The sequence below is a fragment of the Megalops cyprinoides genome, chromosome 15 (genome assembly GCF_013368585.1).
Source record: "Megalops cyprinoides isolate fMegCyp1 chromosome 15, fMegCyp1.pri, whole genome shotgun sequence".
In the NCBI taxonomy this organism is placed as follows: Eukaryota; Metazoa; Chordata; class Actinopteri; order Elopiformes; family Megalopidae; genus Megalops; species Megalops cyprinoides.
Window position 1 is genome coordinate 27,059,239 of NC_050597.1, and position 27,201 is coordinate 27,086,439.

The 27,201-nt window shown below is 42.7% G+C and overlaps 1 protein-coding gene across 1 annotated transcript in view; it reads left to right on the plus strand.

Moving 5' to 3' along the window:
• col13a1 (collagen, type XIII, alpha 1) overlaps window positions 1-27,201 on the plus strand; it is a 109,909-nt gene that overhangs the window by 75,729 nt on the left and 6,979 nt on the right. Inside the window, exons 17-36 of the mRNA XM_036546789.1 lie at window positions 173-190; window positions 2,008-2,034; window positions 2,571-2,615; window positions 5,522-5,548; window positions 13,311-13,397; window positions 13,745-13,771; window positions 13,983-14,018; window positions 14,308-14,385; window positions 14,483-14,506; window positions 15,116-15,178; window positions 15,477-15,521; window positions 15,998-16,132; window positions 17,283-17,327; window positions 17,532-17,582; window positions 17,832-17,858; window positions 18,233-18,319; window positions 21,118-21,171; window positions 21,765-21,818; window positions 22,187-22,222; window positions 26,323-26,409. Coding sequence (XP_036402682.1) covers window positions 173-190; window positions 2,008-2,034; window positions 2,571-2,615; window positions 5,522-5,548; window positions 13,311-13,397; window positions 13,745-13,771; window positions 13,983-14,018; window positions 14,308-14,385; window positions 14,483-14,506; window positions 15,116-15,178; window positions 15,477-15,521; window positions 15,998-16,132; window positions 17,283-17,327; window positions 17,532-17,582; window positions 17,832-17,858; window positions 18,233-18,319; window positions 21,118-21,171; window positions 21,765-21,818; window positions 22,187-22,222; window positions 26,323-26,409 — 1,053 coding nt within the window. The remainder of the gene's footprint in view (window positions 1-172; window positions 191-2,007; window positions 2,035-2,570; window positions 2,616-5,521; window positions 5,549-13,310; window positions 13,398-13,744; window positions 13,772-13,982; window positions 14,019-14,307; window positions 14,386-14,482; window positions 14,507-15,115; window positions 15,179-15,476; window positions 15,522-15,997; window positions 16,133-17,282; window positions 17,328-17,531; window positions 17,583-17,831; window positions 17,859-18,232; window positions 18,320-21,117; window positions 21,172-21,764; window positions 21,819-22,186; window positions 22,223-26,322; window positions 26,410-27,201) is intronic.

The window sequence follows — 27,201 nt, forward strand, 5'->3', positions numbered from 1 at the left end:
CCATCATTGCCAAAGGTTTTGACAGTGGTGAAGATTCATCCCTGCACTTCTAATACACAGCTGGATGTCTTCAGCGGCTTCCTGTACTGGCCTTTCGCCTGCAGGCTTTCAATACTGCATGCTTGTGAACCTTAACGTGTAATCCAACCCTTTTTTATCTGTTTCTTTGCAGAATTTACCTGGACTGAAGGTAAACTTCAGAGCATTGTCACTCCTGATTTTGAATCTCTTCTGTTGCGCTTCCACCAGATCATAAATCCCATCAATGTTGACTGAATAAAGCTAGCATTTCTTGGTAGAAGTAATAGTGTTGACTGGTGTGCTGGCTGTTGGATGGATCAGTAGTAGTAACAGGACTATCTAGTAGCAACAGTAGTGCAACTGTATTAATAAAAAGAACAATTACCCTTGACAGGAGGGCACTGTGCTTGGTTCTGTGTTGTGGCCCACATCAAAGGGGTGCAGTGACAAAGTTTTACCACTAGATGGCATCTAGTTGAGTCAAACATGCTGTATGACTAGTATAACTTGTTCTGAAAGTTAGCTCGTTTTATGGAAGCTCTGCAATTTCAATACATATTAAAAAGCTGTAACAGCCAAAAGGCAGATTTATTTTTAACACCCATATCATCATACTCATATCATGTGCTCAAAATAACACAGACAGGTGACGAGAGCTCATTTAATTAAAACTTTTCATCCTTCAGCCTTAAATAGCAGACAAACGCGTAACTGATGGACAAACGTCCCTTCTTTTGCTTTCATGACAGTTATTTATAAATATACTATTAACCTTTTAACTCAAATGTTATGCATATGTGTTTATGTGTTGTATTTAACACATAAGTATGAATTTATTGTTACATGAAAGCTGTTTGTAATTCAGGCATTCTTGCGTTCAGTTAGGATGGTCCACTGACAGTTTCACTGACACTTCTTTCCAAATGACTGTCAGTGAGTCTTCATGTTCACTGTGGTGGTGTTTGTGTAGCCTCAGCTGTCACCCAATATGTTCCTTTTTTGGTGTATTTTTACGAGAAGTTTAGTTTACAATTTCATACTTCCTTTACATCAAAGGATAGATAAATATAGACCCATATGAATAATCAAATTGATAAAAATGGAAATATCCGTTGAATGGGTCTGTTCCACCTTTCTGAACACAAAAGCAGGGCCCTAAGCAGATCACATTTGGTCTCTGTGTTGCTGTTGGACAGAAATATATGCTAATTGCAATGGATTATTTAGCATGGGGAATTTTAATTTCGACAGAAAACTCAAAGGAGCAAGAAATTAGTGCACCCAGGTTCAGCTTAACAGCAAAATCAAGTTCAAATCATGGCAGAAACTTAAAAGTCTGATCAGCAGTTTCCGGGTTGGGTCTGTCGCACAAGAATTGAATAACTTCATTGCAGTGGGCTGTGTCAAGATATGGCCACCGAGTTCAAATCATGCCTTGAAGATTCAAGTAACAGCAGTATCTCAACCTTATGCCAACTGATTGCTGTCATGACACATACTGTTGATCCCTTAATGTAGTGTTTCTCAACCCTCTCCTAGAGGACCCCCTGCCCTGCATGTTTTAGATCTCTCCCTGCTCCAACGCAGCTGATTCAAACGATCAGTTTGTTATTCAGCAGCTTCAGGAGTTCATAACGAGTTGATCATTTGAATCAGCTGGAGCAGGGAGAGATCTAAAACATGCAGGGCAGGCGGTGCTCCAGGAGAGGGTTGAGAAACACTGCCTTAATGTATATGAAGATGATACACAGATTCAGCAATGTGTTAGACGGAATATGAAGCATTCAGATTCTGCTTATGCGCTGTTTTTTTCTGGCACTGCACAGCCAAATAACTAATAATGGAAATAACAGGAAAAAAGAAAGGTCAGTTTGGCTGCTCAGCTCTCCTTAGAGGCTCTAGTTATCTAAATATGGTTTGGGACAGGATTATGCCTCTTGATAGTGGCCTTTTCACTAACAAACATTCATTCTTCTGTAATTTCAGGGCGAGCCGGGCACACCGGGACAGAAGGTAGGCCAAGCGTTTCACCTCAGCACTCCCAGACGGGGTCACGATTTGTGATGAGAATAACCGGCCACAGTAAATTACATCGCCCTCTGAGGGGTGTGCGCTCGGTTTGATTTAAAGTAGCTGATTTATTATGGTGATCACGCCCTGTTCAATTTATGTTTCACGTATCCCTGGAAAGCGTAATTCATCAGTGCATCCGCACAGGGACCTGTTTGATTTGTCTTTGGATGATGAAATGCAAGGAGGAGAGGTTTCATTTAAGCACTCCGAGGCCCGATTGAAAAACGCCGCATTTTTTTCTGTTCGTCACAAGTGGCACGCCGAATACGCCGTCACCAATTGCCCCCGTTCTGAGCTGAGGGGAGTTGTTCAAATAAAACAGATGAGATAGGAACTTGGCTGGCGGGGTGCTGTCGAAGATGAGAGAGTTATGGGCGTTCTGCAAATCACTCAGGCCTCTGCAGGCAGTGGCTGCAGCCTGCTGTCTCCTGTCTGTCTCACTTAATCTGTCCTCTCTGCCTGTCTGTCCGTAACAGGGAGATCGCGGTGAGATCGGACCCCAAGGACCCGCCGGTCCCCAGGTAACCCCCCCCCCCCCCCAGCCCACCTGTGCGCTGGATTGTGTGTCTTGGCGTCGCCCTGTGCAGTCACCTAACATTTTCCAGGCGAGGGGAGTCGCAGTAGTAAATCGCATTAGGGCGTTGGAGCCCGAGGAACGCGTGTCCCCGCCAAGCGGCCCGACGCCTTGTTTCCGTCGGGCCCGCCACACCTCGGGCCCGACGCCCCCGCACTGTTTCCACTGACCTCAGGTGCATCTACGATTGGCCGGGGCCGCGCCTGTCTTCGGCCATCTGGCTCGGCCTGGGACAGGGCGGAATCATTAGACGCGTTTGGGGTGTGTTGTCATGGCTGGCTGTCCTGAGCCCGCTGCAGTTTGCGATATCCATTTTCAAGTCCACAGGAGTTTTATTCCCCCTCTTTTTCCTTCTGCTCTCAGATTTTGACAAAAACAACTTGCTTTTCCCTGATTTAACAAAATTCTGACCTCGTCCTCTGTAGCTTTTTAGTTAATAAGACAACCACTTAGACGGTACTAGATGAAACATTTATATTTTAGAATACTTATTCTGGCAGATCCCCTGCAGGCTAGTTAGTTTACTGTCACAGAGCCTCTAATGAATAATAGTAATTAAACAAAGTGATACTGTAGTGCTTATGGTGTTTAGGCAGTTGATTTTAAGCAAAGTAACAACAAACTAAACTGAACCCAGTTAGCACAGACAGTGGCAAATACTCCTGCTGTAATAATAATAGTAATAATAATAATAATAATCCATCAGAGTTGGTCCTCAGACTCTGGGTGGTTAAGACTCTGGATTTTGCCAAATCTAAAATAGTCCCAGCTCCCAGCTCCCAGCTCCTGCAGGCTCTGTCGGACTTGGACGCAGCATCCGGCCCGTCACTCACCACAGAAGTATCTCAGCTGGAGGCCTCCTTTCTCTAACCCCGCGGCCGAGCGGAAGAGCGCTCAGCCTCCTAAGCTCTCCCGGCGCCCCTCCCCCCAGTTTTCCATGGCTTAATGCGCTTCCTCTGAAGCGGTGGCTCGCGAGGGCTGGGTTCAGCCAGAGCGCCGCGGGATCCCGCAGCGGAAACGGCGGCCCCTTCGCCGCCGCGTCCGCACCGCTCCCCCCTCCCCGAAAATGCGGGGTCGCCGCTTTCGCAGGGCCTTCGGAGACGTCTAACGTCTTCGCCATCTGTGTGATGTCGGCGCTTGGCGCTCCTCGCTCAGAGCACTCGCCGGTGGCGTGAGAGGATGCGCTCGGAAAATAACGTCACGACATTCCGTTAAAAATAACAGAGGCTGCATGGACAGGACATCTCCGTGTGTCTGGCTCAGACAACACAAGTCTGCTCCCTTTATTGGCAATGAGAATCAGCCCCTTGTCTTCTGTCAACCCCCTATTTTGCATAATGAAAGATGGTTCGAAAACAGGTGATTTTCAGATTTGACGGTTTAATGCCAGTCCCTCTGGGTCTGGTTTTTTTTTTTTCAGCAGATCCTCAGAACTCTCTACCTCTTTCCAGCCTCTGAGGAATCTGGACTTTTGAACTTGAGCTCATCTCCTTCCAACTACTTCTCCAGCAAAGTCTTCCTGTAAAAATGTAACTGATTTATTAGAGGCAGAGCAGATGCTGCAGACTGATCTTATGGGCAACTCAGATTCTGCCCCCAAATAACAAAAGATGTTGGGTTACTTTTAGAGCTGCAGATCCTTCTATATTGCTGGGCCATCTGCTTCTAACAGTTTGCAGCACGCTGGAGTGTGATTGGTGCTGGTGATGGTGTGCACTGTCATGATGAACGAATTAGAACTGTGAAAAAATGAATGCAATAAGAGCAGCTAAGACTACTGACTGAACGTACCACATACTATTGAAAATGTGACATTGCTGATATCCTGTTCAGAGAGCACCTTAAAAGTCTGATCTCTGGAAAATGATCAGAAGATCCTCCCAAGGAAAGGCTGCCCAATCTTTTGCCCTGAGTTTTTTTTTTTTTTCTCATAGAACCCCCTTTTTTGGATCTTCAGCAGTTAAAATTTGCATTGTCTCTGCACTCTCTAAATGGGAATATTTTACTTGTTTTTGGATATAAACATGATGCACATAAAATTTTTTCCCATCCAATATGTGAACGAGTTGAATCAAAATAAAGTCACCATCAGGGTGGTCACATTGCAAATAGCGTTTAGTGCACCATCTAGTGGAAGTTCACAGAACTGCTGTTTGGTCCACACACAGCAGACAGGGAAAAGGGTTTCCAAAATATTTAGATGAATTGGCAGTCTCAACATATTCATTGAAAAATAAATCTATGAGAACCTGACTGAAAAAGACAACATAAACATCTCATTTCCTCCAAGGGGAATCGAGAAGATTCTCACAGAGCTGAGAATTTCTCTCCTCTGGCTTCAGTTCAGGACTTTTACTGTTCATCTGACAGTGATTTCAGAGAAACCCAGTGTAGAGAACCAGCAGAGCAGTTAGGGGTGAGGATATACATGGATACTAAGGGGAAAAGTACATTTTTGAATTGATAATTGATGAAATAACTTGAAAATAGATATATCAAAATGTGTGAAACTGTTTTAAGTGATTTTCTCCCCATATCATATCTCTGTAAGAGTTTGATTTTAATTTGAAAAGCTGTATTTAAATACACGATTGATTCAAATGTCAAAGCTTATTACTAGAAAGCAGAGGCTGGCGCTGAATGGCTACAGCTACACTGTTCCTCTGCAATAAAGTAGAGGGTTTAGGAGGACAGCTTTCAAAAATGCTGAATAGCTGAAACTGCTGAGGTGTTTGGAACAAGTGTGTGTGGGGGAATCCGGTCTTTGGTGCTAAGCTGAGGCTGAGTGCGCTGTGATTGATGATGTGTGACTAACAGCCCGTGTTTGTGTTTCCCCCCTCTTCTCTTTGATAGGGACCAAAGGGAGATCAGGGGTTCAAGGTAAGAGCACCTCTGTCTCTTCCGGCAGCTTGTGTTTTTGTGGGATGTCCCAGAGCGCGCCGAAAGTAAACGGCGAAATTACGGCGCAGCCGGCAAAATCACAGCGCCAGGCTCCAGCTTGGATCAGAGTGGCTTTTATCCCCAGCCGAGCTGTGAAGTCCTCTCATAACCAATTCGCTGTGATAGCCATTACTATAGCAGGCCAATACATAAAATGGGAATGAATTAAGCTTTTTCACAGCAGACAGGTGTAAATGCAAGAATTTACAGTGCGCTGGACTTAAGTTCACAGCTGTATTGTGATAGCCTCTCAAATCCAAAGTGCTATAGCAATTATTACTCTTGCAGGCTAGTATATAAATTGGAATGAACTAAGGCTTGTTTAGTCTGTACTAAACTCAAAAATGTACTGTATTGTTTTTATCAGTTTTACCAGGGCTTTACTAAATGCCCTTTGTGCAGTAAACACATCTAAGATCCAGCGTAGTGTGTAGTACGACCTTGTGGTCAGTTCTGTTTTCTGGTTACCATTTGTCTCTCAGTGATTTCAGCTGACTGTATGCTTTCTTCATTCTTTGATGATACATATGAAGCTAACATGTTCACTGAAAAGATTACTTTGTTTTATATGGCGGACTGGTTACTCTGTAGTGTTCAGCCACTTTTCTCTCACAGCTGAGAATTTTCCGGCAAAAAATTTGTTTTAGCATGATTGTGAAAACAGAACTACAGAATATTTATCATTCCCATTTCCTCGTTACACAATGGGAATATTATCGTTTTTCAAAATGGTCAAAATAAGGATGAGGAAACGTGGGTAGGCCATTAAATGTACACCTGCTGTAGCCTGAAAACACACACACACACACACACACACACACACACAAAACAAAACACTGAAATCATCAAATATGGTCTTTCATATAAATGGGGTTCATTGTTTCTAAGTCCACACAGAACAGCTTCTGAAAATATTTGTGCAGGCGTGAACTTGCAGAAATATCTAAAATAAACCCAGAGTTCTTATCTTTGTGGTTGAAATGAAATGGAAAAACCCTGTAGTCCTGGTTCCTGCGTCTGGGCCAGATATCAGCGTGGCGAAAACCCCAGGCGACGTGGCCACGCCCAGTTCCCTCCTGGTCCGTTTCGACGATAGATTTATTCCCTCCCATCCCCCCGTTCCTGGGACCACCTAGCGAGTGGTCTCGACAGAGAGGTCGATGGGAAGAGTGCATGGGACAGCTTTTTCAAAAGGGGTCCCCGCGGGGCGGTTTATGTGGCCCCTTTCGGGTCTACGCGATGAAAGGCGCTTTTTTTTTCCCATGGGCATGGGTTTGCTCACTGCAGCCGTCCGTTTCTCTGTGAACCGCGTGTTTGCCAAGCCCCTGCGATTGCTGAGGTCATCTCCGTCTGTCTATAGGGAGAGGAAGGGCGGCCGGGCGTGGCAGGGGAGAGGGGAGAAAAGGTAACGGGGCACAAACTCTGTGCGCAGAAGCGGTGTGTGTCGGTGTTGTGTACCTTCAGTGTCTGCCAGTGCTTGCATGGCAAGGGTCACAAATAGAAAAAAAACAAACCCTGATGCATCTGAGTGTTGCAGTTCCTGATTCTAATCTTCTCAGAATGTTTGCTGCCTCGTGGTGGAAATTCTAACACGCATGGCCCTCCGGGAGTTTGGTCTGGGCTAAGGCTCAGCCTCGAAAAGTAGTAACCAATTGCAAGCAGCAGCTCATACTATGTTTTTCTCCTCATAGAGGTAAAACGTTCCCACAAAAATAAGACTGATTTTATGACATAGGTATATGCTTATGTCATGCTGTTTGAGTAGGAAACCGTACAAATTTTGATGCAGGTTTGGAGATCTATAAAGACGGGGTCTGGCTCGAAAGTTGTGTAGTACAGATTTTAAGTGGGGTCTTTGAATTCCCCACAGTATAAAATATGTACATCCAGCCATTCTTGACCAGCCCCGAGAACGAGCCCTGTCTGGGCGGGACAAGAGGAATGACACGAGCGTGTGACAGGGACGGCTCCCTCTCATTCCTATCAGCCTCTGTCCGCCAGATCCGCCATCCTCGCAGTTCGCTCTGTTACCATAGCGAGCACTCTCACGTTTTAGAGTTGTGTGTTTTTCCCATCAGCGTCCTCAAACTCTGGACCGGGGAGGGGGGGGGGGGGGGTGTCAGTGGGGAACACATCAATGGGTCGCGTGTTACAGGAGGCGGTACCCACGGCAACGGTGACTTTACGAAAGGAATTGCTTTTACTGTTTTTAATAAAGAAAAAGTTATTTTACAGACAAGCCCTTTGATGACATTCACGTAAGGATAGTAGCTGAAGTTTGCCAAGACTGGTATTTTATTTTTATTAAATACTGCCAATGTTGTGTCTCCTGAAACACGGCTGCCTTTTAGGGCCTAAACCCTATATGTTGATTCCCATATGTTGGAGCTTTTGTTCCATAAGTTAATGGGCTTGGCTAGTTTACATGTCAGTTGCTTTGTCTTTCTTAAAGAAAAGGAATGAACCCTTCCTCTTCAGGCCCCATTGATGAAATAAAAAATAACTTTTTTTGGATGACTACATGAAATACGTGACCAGACAGAACTGGTATACGGACAATTTCAAACTACCTGAAAAATGTATTTATTTGAGATTTGGTATGTTCATTGAAAAGAACTGTTTTTTCTCACCAAAGCAGTGTATTGCATTCAGCGATAGAAAAAATGCCCTCTGTACAAAACAATGAGTGCTGATTTGTATTTTCTTTCTTTATATATCCTATTTGATGATGATGTACCTTTCATGATTTCTCATTATTCAATTAACAAGAAGATTGATCTCTCCAAACTGTTATTACATTGCTGGCATCACCTGCACTTTGTTTCAATGGTGGTCTTACCTGAGCATTCAACTGCATAGGGAGCTTGATGGTAGTTTTTACACATAATAGTCATCAGCAGTACCAGCTATAAACTGAATTTTAAAGACATGTCCAAAGCATTTCGCTTAACACGTAGACCAATTAATGAATCAATGAATCGGTGTGTTAGCACCCCAATTAAGAACAGATGCGAGCTATTGAGAGGTAGGAGCGCCAATGTTAAAATAGAACAGGGCCAATGACGACAGATGAAGTGGATGCAAGGAATTGCGAGAGCTGATTGGTAATGAGAGGATCAAAGGATTCAGCTTCCTCTTCCTGTGTTCTCCGTTCAGCTCCCCCCCCCTCCGGGCCCCCTTTGGCGCGATCGAACGCCAGGCGCCCCTGCGCCTCCCTGTGATCCCCTCCCGGGGGCTCGGGCCCGGGCCCTTTCATCTTCCAGGAAGCGCGACACGCGATCCAGCCCTCGGCGGGTCAGCGCGAAAGTGCTCGCGGTGGCAGCTGGGCCGCTGCCCGCCTGGCTCGGCGCCCAGGCCGACCGCGTGGCAAATGAGCGGGCACCGGTGCGCCCCCCCCCCCCCCCCCCCCCCCCCCAGGACGAGATGACTGCAGCACCTGTCGCGGTCGTCGAAAAAATCCACTTGCTGCATGTCGGATCCTGGCAGCCATGCCGAGGGTCTGCCAGCAGGCATGCCTCTGTCAGTCAGTACTGCCACCTGCCCCTTTGTCCGAGTTGGAGGGAGTCATGCACACTCTGTAGTGGCATTTTTAGTGCTCTTATGTTCAGTAAACTTCATTGTTCTTCCTAAGAATTTTTCTCCGCTTGGGAATGATCAACGTAGGAGTCAGACGATGTTTTTATCTTGTCCAAAACAGGAAGGAGCACAAATAGTATTTTGATTGCTTTTTCCACCCAACTGGACAGCGAGACAGAAATTTCTTCTTTTCTTTGGGTGATCTTGATCAGTCAGCCTTCTTTATTCCTTTGAGAGGTGAGGAGTGCTTGGTCGAGGTTTAGTATGACAACAGTGGAGCAAGAAACCGTTAAGTTCAAGATATGTGTGTCCTCTAAGGACGTGCGCTAACAGTGACTTCACATGTGTCCCATAACACCAGGGCCTGTGCATGCGACCTGATGTGAACCAGTGTGCATGTTTGGAAAGATGGGAACTGTGATGCTGTCACTGCGCTTTTCCAGGGGGAACGGGGAATGCCAGGAATACTTGGGAAACAGGGAGTGAAGGTAGTCCATTAGGGTGGTGCCCATCTACTTACTGACCCATCCCAATACTCCCAACCCCCACCCCCAATACTCCCCCACCTTTTACCCATGACCTCAACCGTGCTGTAATCAGAACCTGCTCTTCCTCAAACACCAACACTGTCGAAAACCACAGTCCACAGCAGCAGTGAGATCAGGTGCGGATATTCACTATCAGATCTTTAGAAAAAAGGCGAATGTCTTGTAAAATGTAACATTGTAAAATCTTAGAAAATTAATAGTAAATTTAGAAAAATTAAAATCTCTCAAAATGTAATGGAGTTTTCAAATAACCATGCTTATGCATTAGGGAAACATAATATCATATTAATAGGGAGTATATTATGTGTATAATATGTTTAATATATTTAAACAGTGTTTATCATAATATACTGTGATCAGGGCAGTGACCACCTAATCTAAATGGGCAAAACCAGTGTTAAGTGGAGTAAAAGATCTGTCTCCTTTTCCCCTGAAAGAAATAAACACCATTTAGATTTTATACGTGAATGCTGAAATGTTGTCCTTGCCCCATATACTAAAATACCAACTACCTACCCACCACTGTAGGTAACTACAGCTGTATTTCTCTGTAAAGTTTTACTTGGAAAAGTACTCAGTAACATAAAATGTATTCCCAGGGACTGATGAACGTGCAGTTCTTTGTTCTTGACGTATTGTTTGACTTTTGCGATTAATTATGCTTCGCTTTCTTTGCAAATATGGAATACACTGTGTTACAAATATTGTTGGTGGTTATCGTTGTGTATGTTCAGTGTCTCCGCTCTGGCTGAGACGGTGATTCCAAAATGTCTACATAAAATCTGACCTATATCATTCCAGTGACTGAAATAAAATGCCAAAGCATGGAGCACTAACACAGTATGTATCAGTAGTGGTAAATGTCTACATAAAATCTGAACCTATATCAATCCAGTGACTGAAATAAAATGCCAAAGCATGGAGCACTAACATAGTATGTAACAGGAGTGGTAGTAGTAATATTTACTTAGTCTTGCCTATTTGTATATCGTACAGAAACCCTTAATTTGAAAAAAAATATAAATAAAAGCGTTTGCTTCTCGACTGCCCTCTGTATGAGAGTCTACGTGAATCCAAAACCTAAACCTCAGTACCGCACAAACTGCAGTCGCGTAATACGTAAGTTAGCCTGGGAGTCACGTAAGGGTTGACTTTCTCTAAACGGTTATAAATTCTGAAAGTCTCAAACACCCGTGCTCCGCGATGAGATATGGAGTCTGCATCTCAACGGAGCTCTAAAGCGCGCTGCCAGAGAGCAGAGAACGGCTTGCGCAACTGCCTCCCAGACGCTCGCTGTGCCCGTAGCTACAGCTGCGACTGTATATCAACCGCTCCCAGTGTATTTGCCCATCGCGCTTAATAATCTCCGCAATTTAAGTGGAGGGCAAACAGAAACATGAATTAAATAACTAGCACGCCGTTCTTTACTATTCATAGCAAACAATTTCAGACGGTTAATCAGCCTGCGGAGAGCTCAGAGTTCTTGAGGGATGAGAGTCAGCCACAGTTCCGAGTGATTACCGGCAGTGTGTCTATTTCCAACGCTGTCTCATCATTTTGAAACGGATTGACTAAAATGCAGCTTGACTCAAAGGCTGTTATGTCTCGTGCCGTGTAAACATTGATATCTAAGCATGTTGTTTATTTATCCCGAAATATCTTGTATTTATAGGGGTTTATATTTGTAGAAGTGGACTATCTCCAGCATAATTTTTCAGACTCAACTGTTCATATCTTGTAAACTATTCCTATGCAGTTTCAAACAAATATGCTGCAAAAGACTGCATAAAACATGAATTATGGTCCACCATAATGTGCACGTATACAGCTAGATTTACTAACTTCCTTGTTTTGTTCACAGTCACGTAAACTGAGAAATACATTACGGCGTTCAAGTGTTCTGTTATTTTCATCATGCGTTAATCATGCGCTGTGAGTGTGTGTGGTCACACAAGTGTGTGTAACTGCATGTGTGTGGTGCCTTTAAACGACAAACACTCTATGAAAAGTCAACCGTAAACCTTCTCAAAGCACAAGACTGATGAGGGCTTCTCTTGTTTCTGCTTGTCTCTGTCTGTTTCTTTCTTCCCCCAACATCTTTGTTTTGGGCTCTCCGGGCTACCATAGGGAGAGCCAGGTTATCCGGGTGTGCCTGGACGAAAGGTAATGAGCTGCTGTCATCTAGGTGCAGCTGACCATGGTTTTACCAGTACTGTGCAGTTACAGAAATAATGCCTGTGCTCTCTTCTAAAGGGTCAAGCTGGTATCCCTGGTATTCCTGGTAAAAGAGGCTACAGGGTAGGCGTGGCCTGGGCATGGTTTTCACTGTCCATCGCATGTGAACTATAAGGTTGACCTCACTGCCCCTGGCTACTCAGCATTGCCACATGGCTATAGTAACATACAGTATATACCGGTGTGCATACATTGGTGGGGAAACCTGGATAACATCTGGCAGTGGCCAGACTAAGACCTCTACATTCTAACTTGAACTTTATAATGCTTGTATTGTAACTATATTAATATGTTTTGTCATCACCCACAGACCATTATGTTAGCCGGCAAGTGAAATGTTATAAAGGAACGGTGTAGCTCTTTCTCTATTTTATTACTTAGGGTTAATGACTAAGGGCATTGCGGACAGATTGAACCAGACCCAAACTGTGAGGTTAAGATCAGGTTATCAGAATAAAAGAGTCAGCTGCAGCAGGCTAATGTCTGCCCGTTTCTTCTTCATCTCTGAATCGACACAGTGCTTTTCAGGGGATCACACAAGAGTTGGAGTTAAATCCATTCCTCATATCTGTCCCAGAGGATCAATACTGGTAATAGCTCAATGATGGAACAATCAGCAGGTTTCTGGGCCCAGGGAAGCATGCCTCTGAGAAAGAGGCTGTGACAGACTGGGGTTCATGCTCACAAGAAACACCTGAATCCCCCCAATGCAATCCTTTCCATCCTAAAACATAAACCATTCGTGTTTTCCTGTCGCCTGCCGTGTGTGTATGTGAAATAATAGACACCTTATTCATATTGCTGTGATTTGCTGGTGTGATTTTACAGTGTGCCTTTGCGCTGATGCGAAGGTGCAATCTGTAACTGTGAAATGCAACTGAATTGTCTCGTATTTGTGCTGTCTGTCATGGAGGTTGATGCAATGATGCTGGATTAGGGATGTGCGTGGTGATTCATACATATCTGGCAACCTGTCCTCTGTTAGACTAGTAGTGCATGTCGCTCATGTTCCCACAGACAGGGTAACGCTCCAGAGCAGTCATATTTTTAGACATTAATCTCTGGTGAAATGCCACATAGGAAATCATCTCAGGTTGTTTTTAATGGGACTCGAAAACAAAGAAGACCACGTAAAATGATCAAATTAGGCTACATAATGAAGATCAGCATGAAGATTTTCATTATCTATGCTGCAATTTGTCTGTGTCATATTATTCATATCCATGTTGCCTGACGTTGCTGGAGTGGTCTAGAAAGTGCTGTAGGAACACCTGTATGCTTCCTCGGTTTGTGCCGCAGTTGGAGTTAGCGGGTGACGCTTTCCTTTTGTCTGATTGTGACAGGGTGACAAGGGAGAGCCCAGCACAGCAGGTGTCGGCATCAAAGGAGAGCCAGGTCTGCCTGGCCCACCAGGACCCCAGGGGCCCAAGGTACGCAATACAGCGCTTGGTGCACTCAACATGAGGGGACGCAGGTGCACCCAGTCCTCAGAGGGCTGTAGTTCGAGCTGTACCCTGCTTCTGTCCAAGTACCAGACATCCTTGGAACTGGTCTTAGCTGTTGACATGGTCAGTGAAATACTCTGCGATCTGTGAGCACTTTATCCCACAGGATCAAATGTAGGGACAAGATTATAGCGTTAATGGATTACTCTTAAGTGCTCCGGTGTAGAAAGTCATTACGAGGTCAGGAGACATTGTATAGCAGGTGTTCAGTCAGACAGGAAGAAAACAGTAGCCATTAAATAAATTAATATTTTTATATTAACTTTTTACAGGGTGATAAAGGAAACACAGGTATAACGGTAAGCAACTGACAGTTACTATTTCATCTTTTTGTGTTCTGTTGTTCCATATTTTTCTTATGTGAAAGGCATTGTGAAACAGCCACCATGTTCAAAAAGGAACAAAAATTACTTTTTGTCATCATTCCTGTTACCAGCATTACTCAAACTGTGAAAAGATTGAGAGGCAGATGAAATGGGAGTGGCTGAACATCTTCTCTTTGGTTGTTAGGGGGAGCCAGGACCCGAGGGGCCGGCTGGACCCAGAGTAAGTGGGGTTTGCTTTTTTATAATGTATTACCCAGTCAACTAGGCGACTATGATTTTTTTTTCCCTCCCTGGAACAACCTGTGATTTTTGTCTTGAGCACTCTTTGTCCATCAGCATGTTTTCAGCCTGTGTAGTATCATGTTTTATAAGTATGTGTTGCTGATTTTTTAGCTGCCCTCAGACTCATGTCATTTATGGTGGTGCACCAAACTGTAAAAAAAGACCATAACCAGGAAGTAACCATTCTAATCCAGTGTTTAAAATATTCTGAATTTTTTTCTTTGCAGGGCCCTCCTGGTCCTACGGGCGAGCCAGGAAAAGCAGAAATTATTGACTACAATGGCAATTTCAATGAGAAATTTGTGGTTTGTTGAACTTTACTTCCTTGTTTACAGTGAGAAGTAGTATTTTTCATATGATGTGTGTACATTTTTGTTAATCATTTCCTTTCTTTCTTTTTAGGATATTCGCAACACACCTTTAATGGTAATAATGAATCTATTTCCAGTTAATTCAGATTAGCATAGGTTGACTAATTGCCCCCCCCCCCTTAAATAAAATGGTCAGCAGGTATCAAGAATTTGTTGTAAAAAAAGTTGCAAGCTTACAGGAACCTTAAATTGAAAGAATCTAGCATGCTGTCATCTACCATTGACTTTGCAAAATGAATATGAATATAGCTCTGTACTGTTTACTTCAAAATCAGACTTTGTGCCAGTAAAAGACTTGATAAAATAATTGTGTGTCATCTTTGCCAAGACCAATATGATTGTGTAAAACTCACAGTGGGTGCACACCATACTTACTGGAAAACTTACTTTTCCATACTTTGTCATGTGCACTTCAGAGGGATAAGCAATATCAAAACTAAATCAGTCTGACACTTTCATGTTTTTCTATGGATAGTTGACCTTTTATGTTCAAAACAATAAAGGACTGATTCAAGCAAACGAACTTGTTGATCTTTAAATCAAGTGAGAACCCCAGTGCAAATACGTATGTCGCTTTTGTACTGTCAAATGTTCATTGGTGCCATTTTTGATGCAGAGTTAATATTTTTTTCTCAATCTCAATCTTTTTTGTGTGTCTACCTAGGGTCCTCCAGGACTACCTGGACTACCAGGCCCTCCCGGTCCCCCTGGAACACCTGGCGCAAAGGTATGGGCTTTTAAAATCTCCATGGTTGCAGACTGGTCTCTGTTGCTGGTGTGTCTCCAAGTATCACAACTCCTACCTCTAAAGCTCAAAATAAAATATCACCACAGGGGTACCACTGTATTGGGCTTAATGGAAAACCAGCAAATCATCTTGAGTTGAAATCAAATGTTCAATCTTCAGATTGACAAGGCACCATGTGCAAATAATTGAAACAGCATGTTATGGATGCTGTTTCATGTGTTTCAGCATTTGTTAAAGTTTGGTGTAGGACTAATTGGTGCATTTTTGTATGTTGCAGGGTGAAGTGGGACTGCCAGGCGCTCCAGGTCTTGATGGGGAGAAGGTAAGACATCTTGGGCCCCAGTGTGCTCTCGTTCAACATCGTAAACAATCTCATGCAGAAAGTACAAGGGTTACTCACAGCTGAGAGATCCAAATGTCTGTCATCGATAGTCAATCAGTCTGTCCAAGGTCATTTCGTACAGCAGCATACATTAGCATTTCATTTCTCTGGTGTCGTGCATAGATGTTATTTTAGTTTTTGTGACATCACTCACAAACAATTCGTTTATTTGCCCACTGTACGCTCTCGTGGCCATGCTCATAATGGTAAAGACACTGAATATCATAGTGATTCTAATGATGATTATGACACAAGTGATAATGGTAGCGATGATGATGAAGATGATGAGGATGAGGGTGATGGCAGTGATTATGGTACAGGTAATATTGTTGATGATGATGACAACAACGGTGATGATCTCCAGTGGAACAGTGTAAATAACCATAACGTAATGACAATTTCTTTTTTTTCCCCAGGGGCCTCGGGGGAAGCCGGGTGAGACAGGGCCCATGGGTCCCGCGGGCCCTGAGGGCCCCAGAGGAGAAGCGGGAGTCATGGGGTTCCCGGGGCCGAAGGGCGACAAGGGGGACACGGGCCCTGCTGGATCACCCGTGAGTCACTGGACATCCACAGACATGGCACCTCTGCACAGCCCCCACACCAAAGACAAACCAGCAGCACTGTAATTAAACACTCAGGCTGGGAGCGAATCAACGCTTTGAACCGCCCTCTAATTACAGGCCCAGCACTGATAGTGGCCCTCTCGCACGGCAGAAGCCCTGAGAGGGATCTAATGTGGGATGTTTAGTGTTTTGATGAACAGCTGGGACAAAGCTGCTGCTTAGCCCCTTGATCTCTGACAGGGTAACGGCTTTGACAGTTGTGGGATTATTCATTTGTGCCGCAGAACAGCCTTTGAAAAGACTCTCTAGAAGAATTGAAAACAATGGGCAACTGCACACATGCACACATGCACACACATACAGTACACAACCAAAGACACACACACACACACCCAAATAGTGTATTACTTTCTAAATCAATCGGTTAAGTTTTACTGACAACATGTAACATAGTCTAGGATCTTTATGTTGTCATCTTGAGAGAACTGTCAGAATGCTTCAGAAAATCAAGACTTTGACATTACATACTGCATTATTCTGAAAGGGCGGGCAGCATTGCGTCCTGTGTTTTATAATATTTCAAATTTTATATTCATTATTTGTTGCCCAAAGGGGGCGTAAAACGCATGATTAACATTGCAACAATAGGTTTCCAAGCCCTCAAGATTTTTAATTCCACTCACGCAATGGGTGGACTGAAGTTGTTTGGATTTTTCAATCCAGCTATTGCCATGTGCAGACTGACAGCAAAGCTGGAAGCCTATAGCCTAAATGTCTTCTTTATTCCAAGAAGTGTTTTTTTTTTTAATTTGTAAATTAAAGTCCCGTAAAATGAGCGTACTACCCATAATTAACCTGAATCTCCCACTTCCTTGTTCTGTAGGGTTTAGATGGCCCTACTGGTGAAAAGGGTGTTGCAGGGCCACCTGGTCCCATTGGATTACCAGGCTCAATGGTACGCAATGGTGCCCCTCATATCCTTCAATAAGCACACCTGTCGAGACGCGTCAGGTGTACTTTGATTGTCTCCGGCGCTAGGGAGCTGCGGAGTACACCTTCGCTCAGTGGAGCTCATTCCCTTTGCGATACATTTGGCATCCTGTCTTTACATTTTACCCATGTGCCTCTCTGCCATCAGGGTCAGAAGGGCGAACCTGGAGAGAAGGGTGGGAGATCAGACATGGTAAGGATCTCTGAGCTTTACCTGGTTGGAAAACAACATATAACCTTGAGTCTGTGAGCTAGGGATGAGACCCATAGCATTAGAACGTTTGATTATTCAAGTAGTCGATCATGAGGTTACAAATACTGACCTCATGACCTGTGTATCATCTTGACCCCATGACCTATGTATTCCATAAAGACCTGACCTGGTGGTATATTACAGGTCTATGGGCCCCCAGGGCCCCCAGGACCACAAGGACCAGTTGGCCCCATGGTGAGTACAGACAAGTTCAGTTCAGTGCTTTTCTAGCATCTTGTTTTCCAGACATCTTCAAACCTGTGTGAACTGTTCTATCTTAGAACAGCCAATCAGGACTGATCTGCATTCACTATAATATCAGTAGATGAATACACACGGACTGAATGCTTGCATCTGACCACAACTGGATACAATATGTAATCCAGGGTCCATAACCTGATTTCTGCACTTGATATCTAACAAACTCATCTGTGTGCCTTTCAGGGACCTCCAGGACTGCCAGGGCCAAAGGTAAGAAGAGATGAATGCCACTTTAACTCTGGGTCAAAAACTAAACTTGCTCAGGTCACACATTGAAAACCAAAACCACTCAACTCTTCAGTTGCTTATGTCCAAACTTTTTGACACAGTAACTGAAAATACAGTAATGGCCAATACCATCTTCATGGGATTTCTAGACTGAGTATTTTCACTAGCAGTTCACTAAAAATACTGCACTTTCACTCAAGCCTGTTAAAGAGATAGTGGGTGCCACTTGACGAATATGGTGTTAGCCAGATGTTTACAACAAATGCATGCAAAAAGTCAAATGTATATTTGCAGGAGAAGACAAATCATATTGTAGCACCGTCTCAGTCAAAAATCCTATTTGTTGCCTGTTTCAGGGAGAGCCAGGCATTGGCATCAAGGGGGAGAAAGGAGGACTTGGGCTGAAGGGAGATAAAGGAGACAGGGGCCATCTTGGACTGCCTGTAAGTGCTCATTAATCACAAAATGCCTCACATCAGGGCCTCTGTTCAATCTCAGGGGGTTACTGCTTGACTGAATAAAGGTTATAGATCTGTTACAGATCTATAACCACTGCAACAGTTCCAGTTATTGCTTAGTTCAAGACTTGTTGGCAAATTCCAATACAGACCATTTAGGCACTTAACCAAAGGTCTTCACAAACTTTATATTTTGGAAAAGTATCATGTTTTGTTGCAGGTATTGTCAGGGGTCGGACTACCCTGGTCCAAACTCTGTCCAGCAAGAACAATTTTTCAATTCAGCTAGATCATCTTTGCTCTTAATGGGCACCACGGGTGGTTCACTAAAAATGTCTGCAATTAAACCTGAAATTATCATTTAATATGTTTATCTGCACAGAGTCTGAGATTAACTGAAATTAAATAAAAGTCTTCCGGAAATTGTCACAACGTATTTGAAAAATGAATAGCAGGGAAGGTTTTTAGTGGAACGTAACAAGCACATTTACGAAAGCTTGTCACGTATAACTTAACACTTTCTCTTAACACGTTCTCATAGAACCATCCTAGGTGCCTTTGTAATGACTAGATCACACGTATTGCTGAGGTAATTGAGGTTCAGCAGAAACATTAGAGAGTGATGCATTAGAATCAACAGACTGTAAGTCACTACGGTTGCCTACAGTAGCTTTGATGGCTTTTCTGTTGCAGTGTTCCAGTGTGAATTTGCACAGGGTGGTTTCATTGCTCTCTGTAAAAATGCATGGGTGATGGATTTGCTGCAATCTACTACACACAAGCTACAGACAAAAGGAGTTATTCTTACAAATGAAAGCCACACCTGTATTACCCTCCACTCAAGACACTCTACCTATGTCAGTGACATTATTGTGGAAGTCTATGTATATGAAGTACAATGTAGATGAACTGAAGGCCAGGGCAGTGTGGGATACTGGTTATGGATCTAGACTTGCAACTAGAAGGTTGTAGGTTTAAACCCCAAGAAGTACTATGCTGTTTTACTCCTGAACAGTGTATTTAATTGGAATTCCTTCACCAAATGCCAATTTAACTTCTGGTTTTTATTAACTTCTGGTTTTATCTCTGTGGTGTCAAATGTCGTTGATAAACATGTACTAGCCACATCATCAATGGCACAGTAACTCCTTTTAATTGAGATTGAATGGTCATACTAATGATGGTGTGACTCTCAGTATGCAGCACGTGTATGCTGATTAAGATATAGCACTCGATGGAAAGCAGAGAGATTCAAGTCACTACAACTTCTTTCAATACAAAAGCAATGACTTTTCCTTGAGTGAGAAGCACAGGTTTATTTGTCTCATGTGAACAGAAGGCAGCTGCACCACTGTTCTGTAATGTACACATCCATCATACAGTTTAGAGTGTCCCAGCTGATTTGAACCATACAGATGTACAGTACAGCAGATGTGTTAAAAGGAGTTATTGTCAATACCCACACCATCATCACACTACCCTCATCAAAACTGGATTTTTTGGAGCCCCTCATGTCACTGCTTCACTCACCCCTCCATCTCCCCCCACATTCCTTCACCCACCCCCCACCCACCCATCTCTCCTCCTCCTCCTCCTCCTCTTCCTCCTCCTCTGCTCTCTAACTGTTTACACACTGTCCAGGGGGCACATGGTTTAGACGGCAGGCCTGGTCCAGTGGTGAGTGGCACACACATCCCGTACCCCTCATTCCCCCCACCCCCCCACCCCTCTCCTACCACCCACCGCCCCCCTTCCACTGCCTGCCTATCTGTCTGTCTGTCTGCGTGCATGTCTGGCTGTCTCCTTTCTCCTCGGCTCGGCCCATGTCGTCGTCTACCAGGAGGCCCTGTAGAGACACTCACTGGAGATGCACTGGCACAGTCAGTTCAGGTTTGGGCCCATTTGGCTGTGGCCCAAGCGAACTGGGGTACTTTGTTCATTGGGCTCATTCACAGAGCTGGACCGATTTAATAAGGTCCCAGTCAAAGGCCTGGAAGCCACTGGTTTCTGTTATTCTGTATAAAACACCAACCTCATATATCATGGATGCTGGACATGTCGAGATCCAAACCTCAGTGTCTTACAGTGTCACAGAACAGGAAGCTGGAGAAATGCGATTCTACGAATCACCTCCAGAAGGCAGATTCCCTAGGACAAGCCCAGACAGTCTGATTATGTGAATTTGGCCATGAAAATTATCACGAAACTGTGGGAAAGTTTTCTAGTAGACGCTTAGTTCCTTTGCAGATCCACGCGAGATGTGTCTACATGCACCTCCACTTTCATGAGCGTGCGTCAGCAGTGTGAAGCTTTGGACTGACATTGTGATGACCCGTCAGTGGAGCATGCTGGGATACGGCTGCATGCTCAAATGTATACGCCGTATTAATGCCTGAGGCGCGGGAATGAGAACGGCAAACAGCGTGACACTGTTCTCCTGTTGAATTCTGTCAACAACAGGAAGGGAGAAAACAGTGCAAGTTTTTTTTTTTTGGCTTAAGGTCAACAAGCTTAAAAACCGAGACAGAAACATCTTTTTTTTTCTCATGACTTGTACAAAAACACAGAGCAGGGAAATCTACACACATGGAGGGGATCAGGATTTTCTCCGTGGATGGGCTTGACAAGAAATCCAACAAATGGACGAAATCCAAAACAAAAGCTTGTTGACCTATAGTACTGGCGTTTAATACTGAAACATATCTTTCCCACTCAAACTCCATTGTTCAGTACTCTGCCTCTTCTGTTGAGGTGATGCAGGCGTTTCTGTTTTGACTTCAAAGGGTCTGATAGGACCAGTTGGTGTCCCAGGGCCAGCAGGACCAAAGGGAGAGAGGGTGAGTATAAGATGGAAGAGGCATCAGTTAAAATTTGTTAGAATTATGTTTTCTGTCAACTTATTGGGGATTCGAGGAAGGCCTGCGTTTAGTTCCACCGTGTCGCTGTTTGTCATGAAGTATTTCAACAAGTTTCTCTCATTGACCACTAAGAACTTGTGTGTAAATACAGTATATTTATAACTTAACATTTAAGAGATGGGTGGTGATTGAAATATATTGTAAGAAACCTTGTTAGTGTGTTACTGTAGTGTACGTGAAAGAGGGCCCGCAGCACCACTAATAAGGCCTGATCCCTTGTCCTTGTCACATAACCGACTCTGATGGCCAACATAATTTCCATTTGATGTAAAGACAACTTGACCCTACCTCCATGAGCAACAACAGTAGCTAACCAGGGTCTCAGGAGTGATGTCACAGCTGAAAGCGTTCTGCTACCTGCTACTATAACGATACCGGCTTTACGCATAACTCACAGAAGCTCTTACTTTCAGCTCTGCTTCATTACTATTTTAAACCGAAAGTGGTGTGGTAGGTAGCCCACTGAACACTCCCATTGGATAGCTTACATTCTTCTCTTTTCATGAATATAGGGTGACAAGGGAGACACAGGTGTACCAGGACCAATAGGGCCACAAGGCATCCCTGTAAGTCTGGCTTTTAACCATCTTTTTCATCCTCATCACAAATGCATGAATGCATACTGTTTGAATTTATGAAAGACCACTCAGTAAATGGCAATAATATTTACATGATATTTTATGGCTCCGCTCTAATAATTATAAAAGTGAAACTTAGAATTTCACTAAGAAAACATACAAGTGTGAATTACTGAAGCTTTATTTAAAGCCACGGCTTGCTGTGCAAAATGGTCCCAGTTTTATATTGTTGATATGTCTGAGAACTGGGAGTAATTGCTACCTCTACAATGATAGTCCCCTATCACATACAAATATGTATTTACACATTAAAGAGCATAAATAGTCATGGACTTGTTATTGTTGCTCTCTTAAAGGGTTTAGTAGGACCACAAGGATTAAAAGGAAACCGGGTAAGATAAAATATTCATTATCTTTTCAAATATGAAGTTTTCCTGGAGTACAATGTTATTGTTCATTCAAACGGAACAATAACATCTGCACTGTAAATTAATAGTAAGATGAAATATAGTTAATCCTCCATGCTCCTAATATGTATTTTAATTTATTTTGTAAGTGGCTGCTTACCTGTTGTATTATATTCTATGGAACAACATGTGGTTTATTGGGGAAAAAAACAGGCTTTAAACTTTAAGACAATTAATGCCTGTAAATGTCATAGATTGTGCTGGTTCCTGGACATCACTTTTGCCATAATGTTTGTTTGCTTCAAGTGGCTAAATAATCTTTACTTCAAGGAGCCCCATATTACAAATTATTTCAAAAATTACAAATTGCATCTATTAAATGATTCATTTAAATAAATTCACACCTTGACAAAGCATTTTATCAACAGAGGTTCATTTGTGGTAGTTCTGTCTGCCTTCTTGACATGTTTCTTGACAATATGAACAGGAGCATAGTGGACTAAACCAGTTTTATTTGCAAATATTAATCAGAATATGAATAACCCGATGTTGTGTTTTAAGTAGGTTATCGTGTTACTCCAGGTGAAATTTGCTCTTTGATAGCATGTGTGAAAAGAATGGCATATTCGGTATCCCACGTGCTGTTTTTAGTTTTGTCTCGTTCTTAACTGAAGAGCCTTTTAGTAAATTAATTCAGCCTTTGTTTTTTTAAGGTGTACCTCTTTGTTTTGCAGTGTCCTTTTTACTGTAAATTATCATCCGCCTTGGAAATCATTCAAATGAGACCCGAATGAGTGGAAATTAAGGAAGAGATCAAAAGTTGGCAGGGGCGTCAGGATAATGAAAGAGGCCTTCAGTTTCAATGGTAGAATCAAAGGGCTTTTAGGATTGTGTGCAGGGTTTTGATGCCAAGCCAAAAAAGTTGACTTGCACGGTGTGCTGGAATAGTGTGCGGTTGCTTAAAGTCACAGGTGTACTGAGATGCCCATCTTTATTCATTTCACCAGAAAATACATTGTTGAATCACAGCATCTCTTATCCCGTCGCTTCATGTATCAACATGGTTACAGTCCCTATGTATCATTTGCAGAGCTCTTCAAATGCTGAAGTATTCAAATGATTTAAGGTTGAATCCTGGAGCACCAATAAGCTGTGCTGCCCTGAAATGCATTGTCATGATAGAATCTCACTTGTTTAATAGTCGCATCCCATCACTTAACCTTGTGTTTCCATGTTACTGAATTACATTGGATAGAGTGATAATGTGATTCTCTGAATTTAGATATTGACCGTATCACTTTCTTGATTTTACACTCTCTGAAATTGGATATTGATGTTGTGTTGTATCTGGTAAAATGGTCCTGCAAAATAAAAAGTGTGCACTTGTGCTGAGATGAGAGTTTCGTAGCACTGAACGATTCAGCAACTCATTTCCCCCTGAAATGCTTGTGTTTTCCTCTTCCCCATTAACATTTAATTGGTTTAATCGTATGACACCCCACCCTCCCAAAAGTCAGGACATGTCACTGTTGTTCTGGGCAGTTTCAACTGGTCTCGCATTTAAAGGGTCACCTTTTGATTTTAATATGCCATTTATTAAACAACTATGATTTGACAAACATGAGGAACCTGAACTCCTAAAATTGTAACTCTAAAAATATTGTATTACAGACAACTGTATATATATTTTGTTGAATTTCATTTTTTAGTACCATACTACAAATACTTTACAGTATTACAAATACTTTACTGCCTACCACTGTACGAGTACATAAAACAGGCAAAACAGAGCAGTAAGACAATAAAATAACATAAAATTAGAGAGCCATGGCAGTCTCATGTATGGGAAAAGGAATCTCAGGAGATTCAGGGTTGCCATCCCTAAGAGCATTCATAAAACAAAACAAAAAATACAAATTCTTCCCTCTTATCGTCCTTGGTTTTTTTCCTGTGGAGAGTCCAGTTGAAGGTGCCCCCTGATGAATGTGGGAACGTGGTGCTGTTTTTACTCTGTCCTGTTTTCCTTTGTTTCCACAGGTCTTCCTATCCCCTTTTCCTCCCCTCCACCCTGCTCTGTGTCTCCTGGCTCTTTACCGGGTCGCCCTCTCTCCCTCTCACCCCCTGGTGTCCTGCTCCTCTGCATTCTAATGTGTAGCCCGGGTTAATCCTCCTCTCCTTCCCTCACACCGCCCTGTACCCCCTCCCTGACCCCCCCTCCTCCCGACCAGCCTGCTTTTAATCTCCCCGCCCCAGCTAGCGTGTAACATTCTCGTCACATCCTGGCGACGTTACTGCGACATTGCAGGAATGTCACGCGTTAGCTGGGTTTATTCTGATTTCCTCTTGATTTCTCTTATTTATCTTAATCTGAACCCACAAAACCTCTGCCCTTGGTGAGTGGACCTCATATTTCATAATAGAATAAATAGAGTTTGAAAGGCATCTAGTCATTTATTACAGATATAGATTTTCTTATTCAATAGTTCAATAGTTTATTAGGTAGAGTAATTAATTAAATTTATTAACTTAATTTGAAGTCAACTTTGACATCATAAAAATGCATAGCTTCTAAAACTTTTTTAAAATTTTTAAAACTAACACAGAAAAATCCCACTGGTTCCACATTACAAAGTTCTCTTTTCTGTAGCGTACTAACATTTATTGAATTGCGTATAAGAAAAGAAAGTATTCCTTTCAATTGGTTCCACTTTGATTGACAAAACAGTGATTTCTGATTCATTACAAAGTTAGCTGTGCTGATTTCTTTGATTACTGAAAAAAAAAACAGTTACAGTAATTGAGTTATTAATTTTTGGAAACATACATTACAAACATACACAGACAGTGCACTGAAAACATCATAGCTTGATAGGAGGAGGGGGTTGTTAAAAATGTGCCATCTGTTCCTGGTGGCATTTTGGGCACCCCCTGTTTTCTCTCATATTTAAGATATTATTTGTAGGCCTCTATAGAGTGGGCTTTCATTGTTTTTGTTGGCTCGCAAGGCAAGCCAGACACTTGGGGTACCTTTTCAAAAATAGCAAAGGGATTTCACTTGTAAAAATTCAGATGTCAAATTAGATCTGCGTGAATTCCCTTTTAAGATACAGTGTCCATTTCTTATAACAATCATATCTGTACAGGATTATTTGATTCTTGAGGGCTGATGATCCTTAAAAGCTGAATTCCATTTTAACTTTTAAGTTTGGAAATGTAAGTGATAAACAGCATTGAGAAATGTCCTCAACTAAATTCTTCAGACATGAAGTGCATAGACTGTCATAAAATTCAAGTTTTTCATCCGGAGAATGAGTCTTTAACTAAACCTCATATCTTATTTCCCAAAATATTGTACATGGTAGGTTACTTATGCACGGTTGCACTGAATAGAGTATTGTATTAAATATTGTAAATAATCGCAAAATTAATCTTGAACAGATAAGCAGATAGATTGATTCTTGCAAGCATAAGCATTTAAACAGTATTAGTAATGTTATGTAATGTAATAGTTTCACCCAGGTATTTTTATCACTATATACAGTTGAGTCTTATATCAATATTTCTTGTAAGTGGAGTGCACTGTATGATCACACACCTGGTAGCATCTTCATAAGTGCCGAAAAGTAGATCCATCAGATCTATGGGGCAAAGTAATCTCATAAATTATGGTGTTTTTTTTTTCTTTCAAGTATGCTAGAAGTTAGATAATGATGATACCTTATGATGATGATACCTTACCTTAATGATGTCCACTCACCAACAGCATTGGTCTGTATCCCCCACTCCTAACTTATAAACCATCTTTGTTTCCCACCACTTACTCTTCCCAATCACTAAATTCTTATATCCTAAAACTTTTTTACCCTCCCTTTATCCTTAAATTTCTATCCAGTACAAAAAGAAAAAAAAGAAAAGCACATCTACATTGATTCTGATTTCCAAGTAAAAACAAGAGCCGTCTCTAAATTCTTTTCTGTAGATACGATTTGATCTCACGGTAGTGCTTTTAGCAGTTTTTCTTGCTTATGTGGTAGCGAGCGAGGAGGACTAAACCCTGTCTTTTTTGAATGCACTGTTGTTTGCAGGGGGAGAGGGGCAAGAAAGGCAACAGGGGGGCCAAAGGGGATAAGGGAGACCAAGGAGCACCCGGATTAGATGCCCCCTGTCCGTTGGTATGTCATTCACCCAATGAGCGGAGGCCAAAGGAAGGAGAACGGTAGACAGATAGACTGAGTGTTCCGGCTGTCCACAAAAGGCCAAATTTACATGGAAGAGAAACAAGCTAAATCAGTGAGACTTTTCCAGACTTTCAATGGACAACAGCAGCAGTAATATGTAAAAACGGTTTACTATCTAAACTGTAACTGCATCAAAGTTGTTTGTGTTTAAATGGCACAAATGCAATTGCAACATATTTCTGATAAAAGCATTTTTGGATATTGCCCATGTCTCTATATGAAATGATGGGTTATGCAGCCTATTATAATAATATATGAATACAGAACATAATGATAGATATCTTTCTGCTGATATCTCTCCTTCCTTTGTGTCTCTCATGTTTAACTAATGAGACTGACCTGAGACAGCTGTGGTTCCAGTATCCGCTGTGTTAATAATATAACTACCACCCTGTTCAGTAAGCGAAACAATTTGACTTTTTTCTTTTCTTTTTTTCTGCTGCCCTAATTTCCATGTCCTGAAGACATAGAGACTGTATATTTCACTGCCTTACTTTTGCAGCCATTCTTAATACAGAGCAAGCACAGCAATACTCAGGACCACAGCTTGTCTAAGGGATTCCCTTTCAGGATTGAGACTGATGGGAAGATGGGGTTCACTGCTGGCTGTGTCCTGCGCTGCAGGTCCGGGGTTTAAGTTAAGAATTAAAGCCACCCTCAGGGTTTCTTCCCCATGCTGTGCGGCCATTCCGCACTGTGGCCGTTTCCCTTTTCCAGAGCCTGATT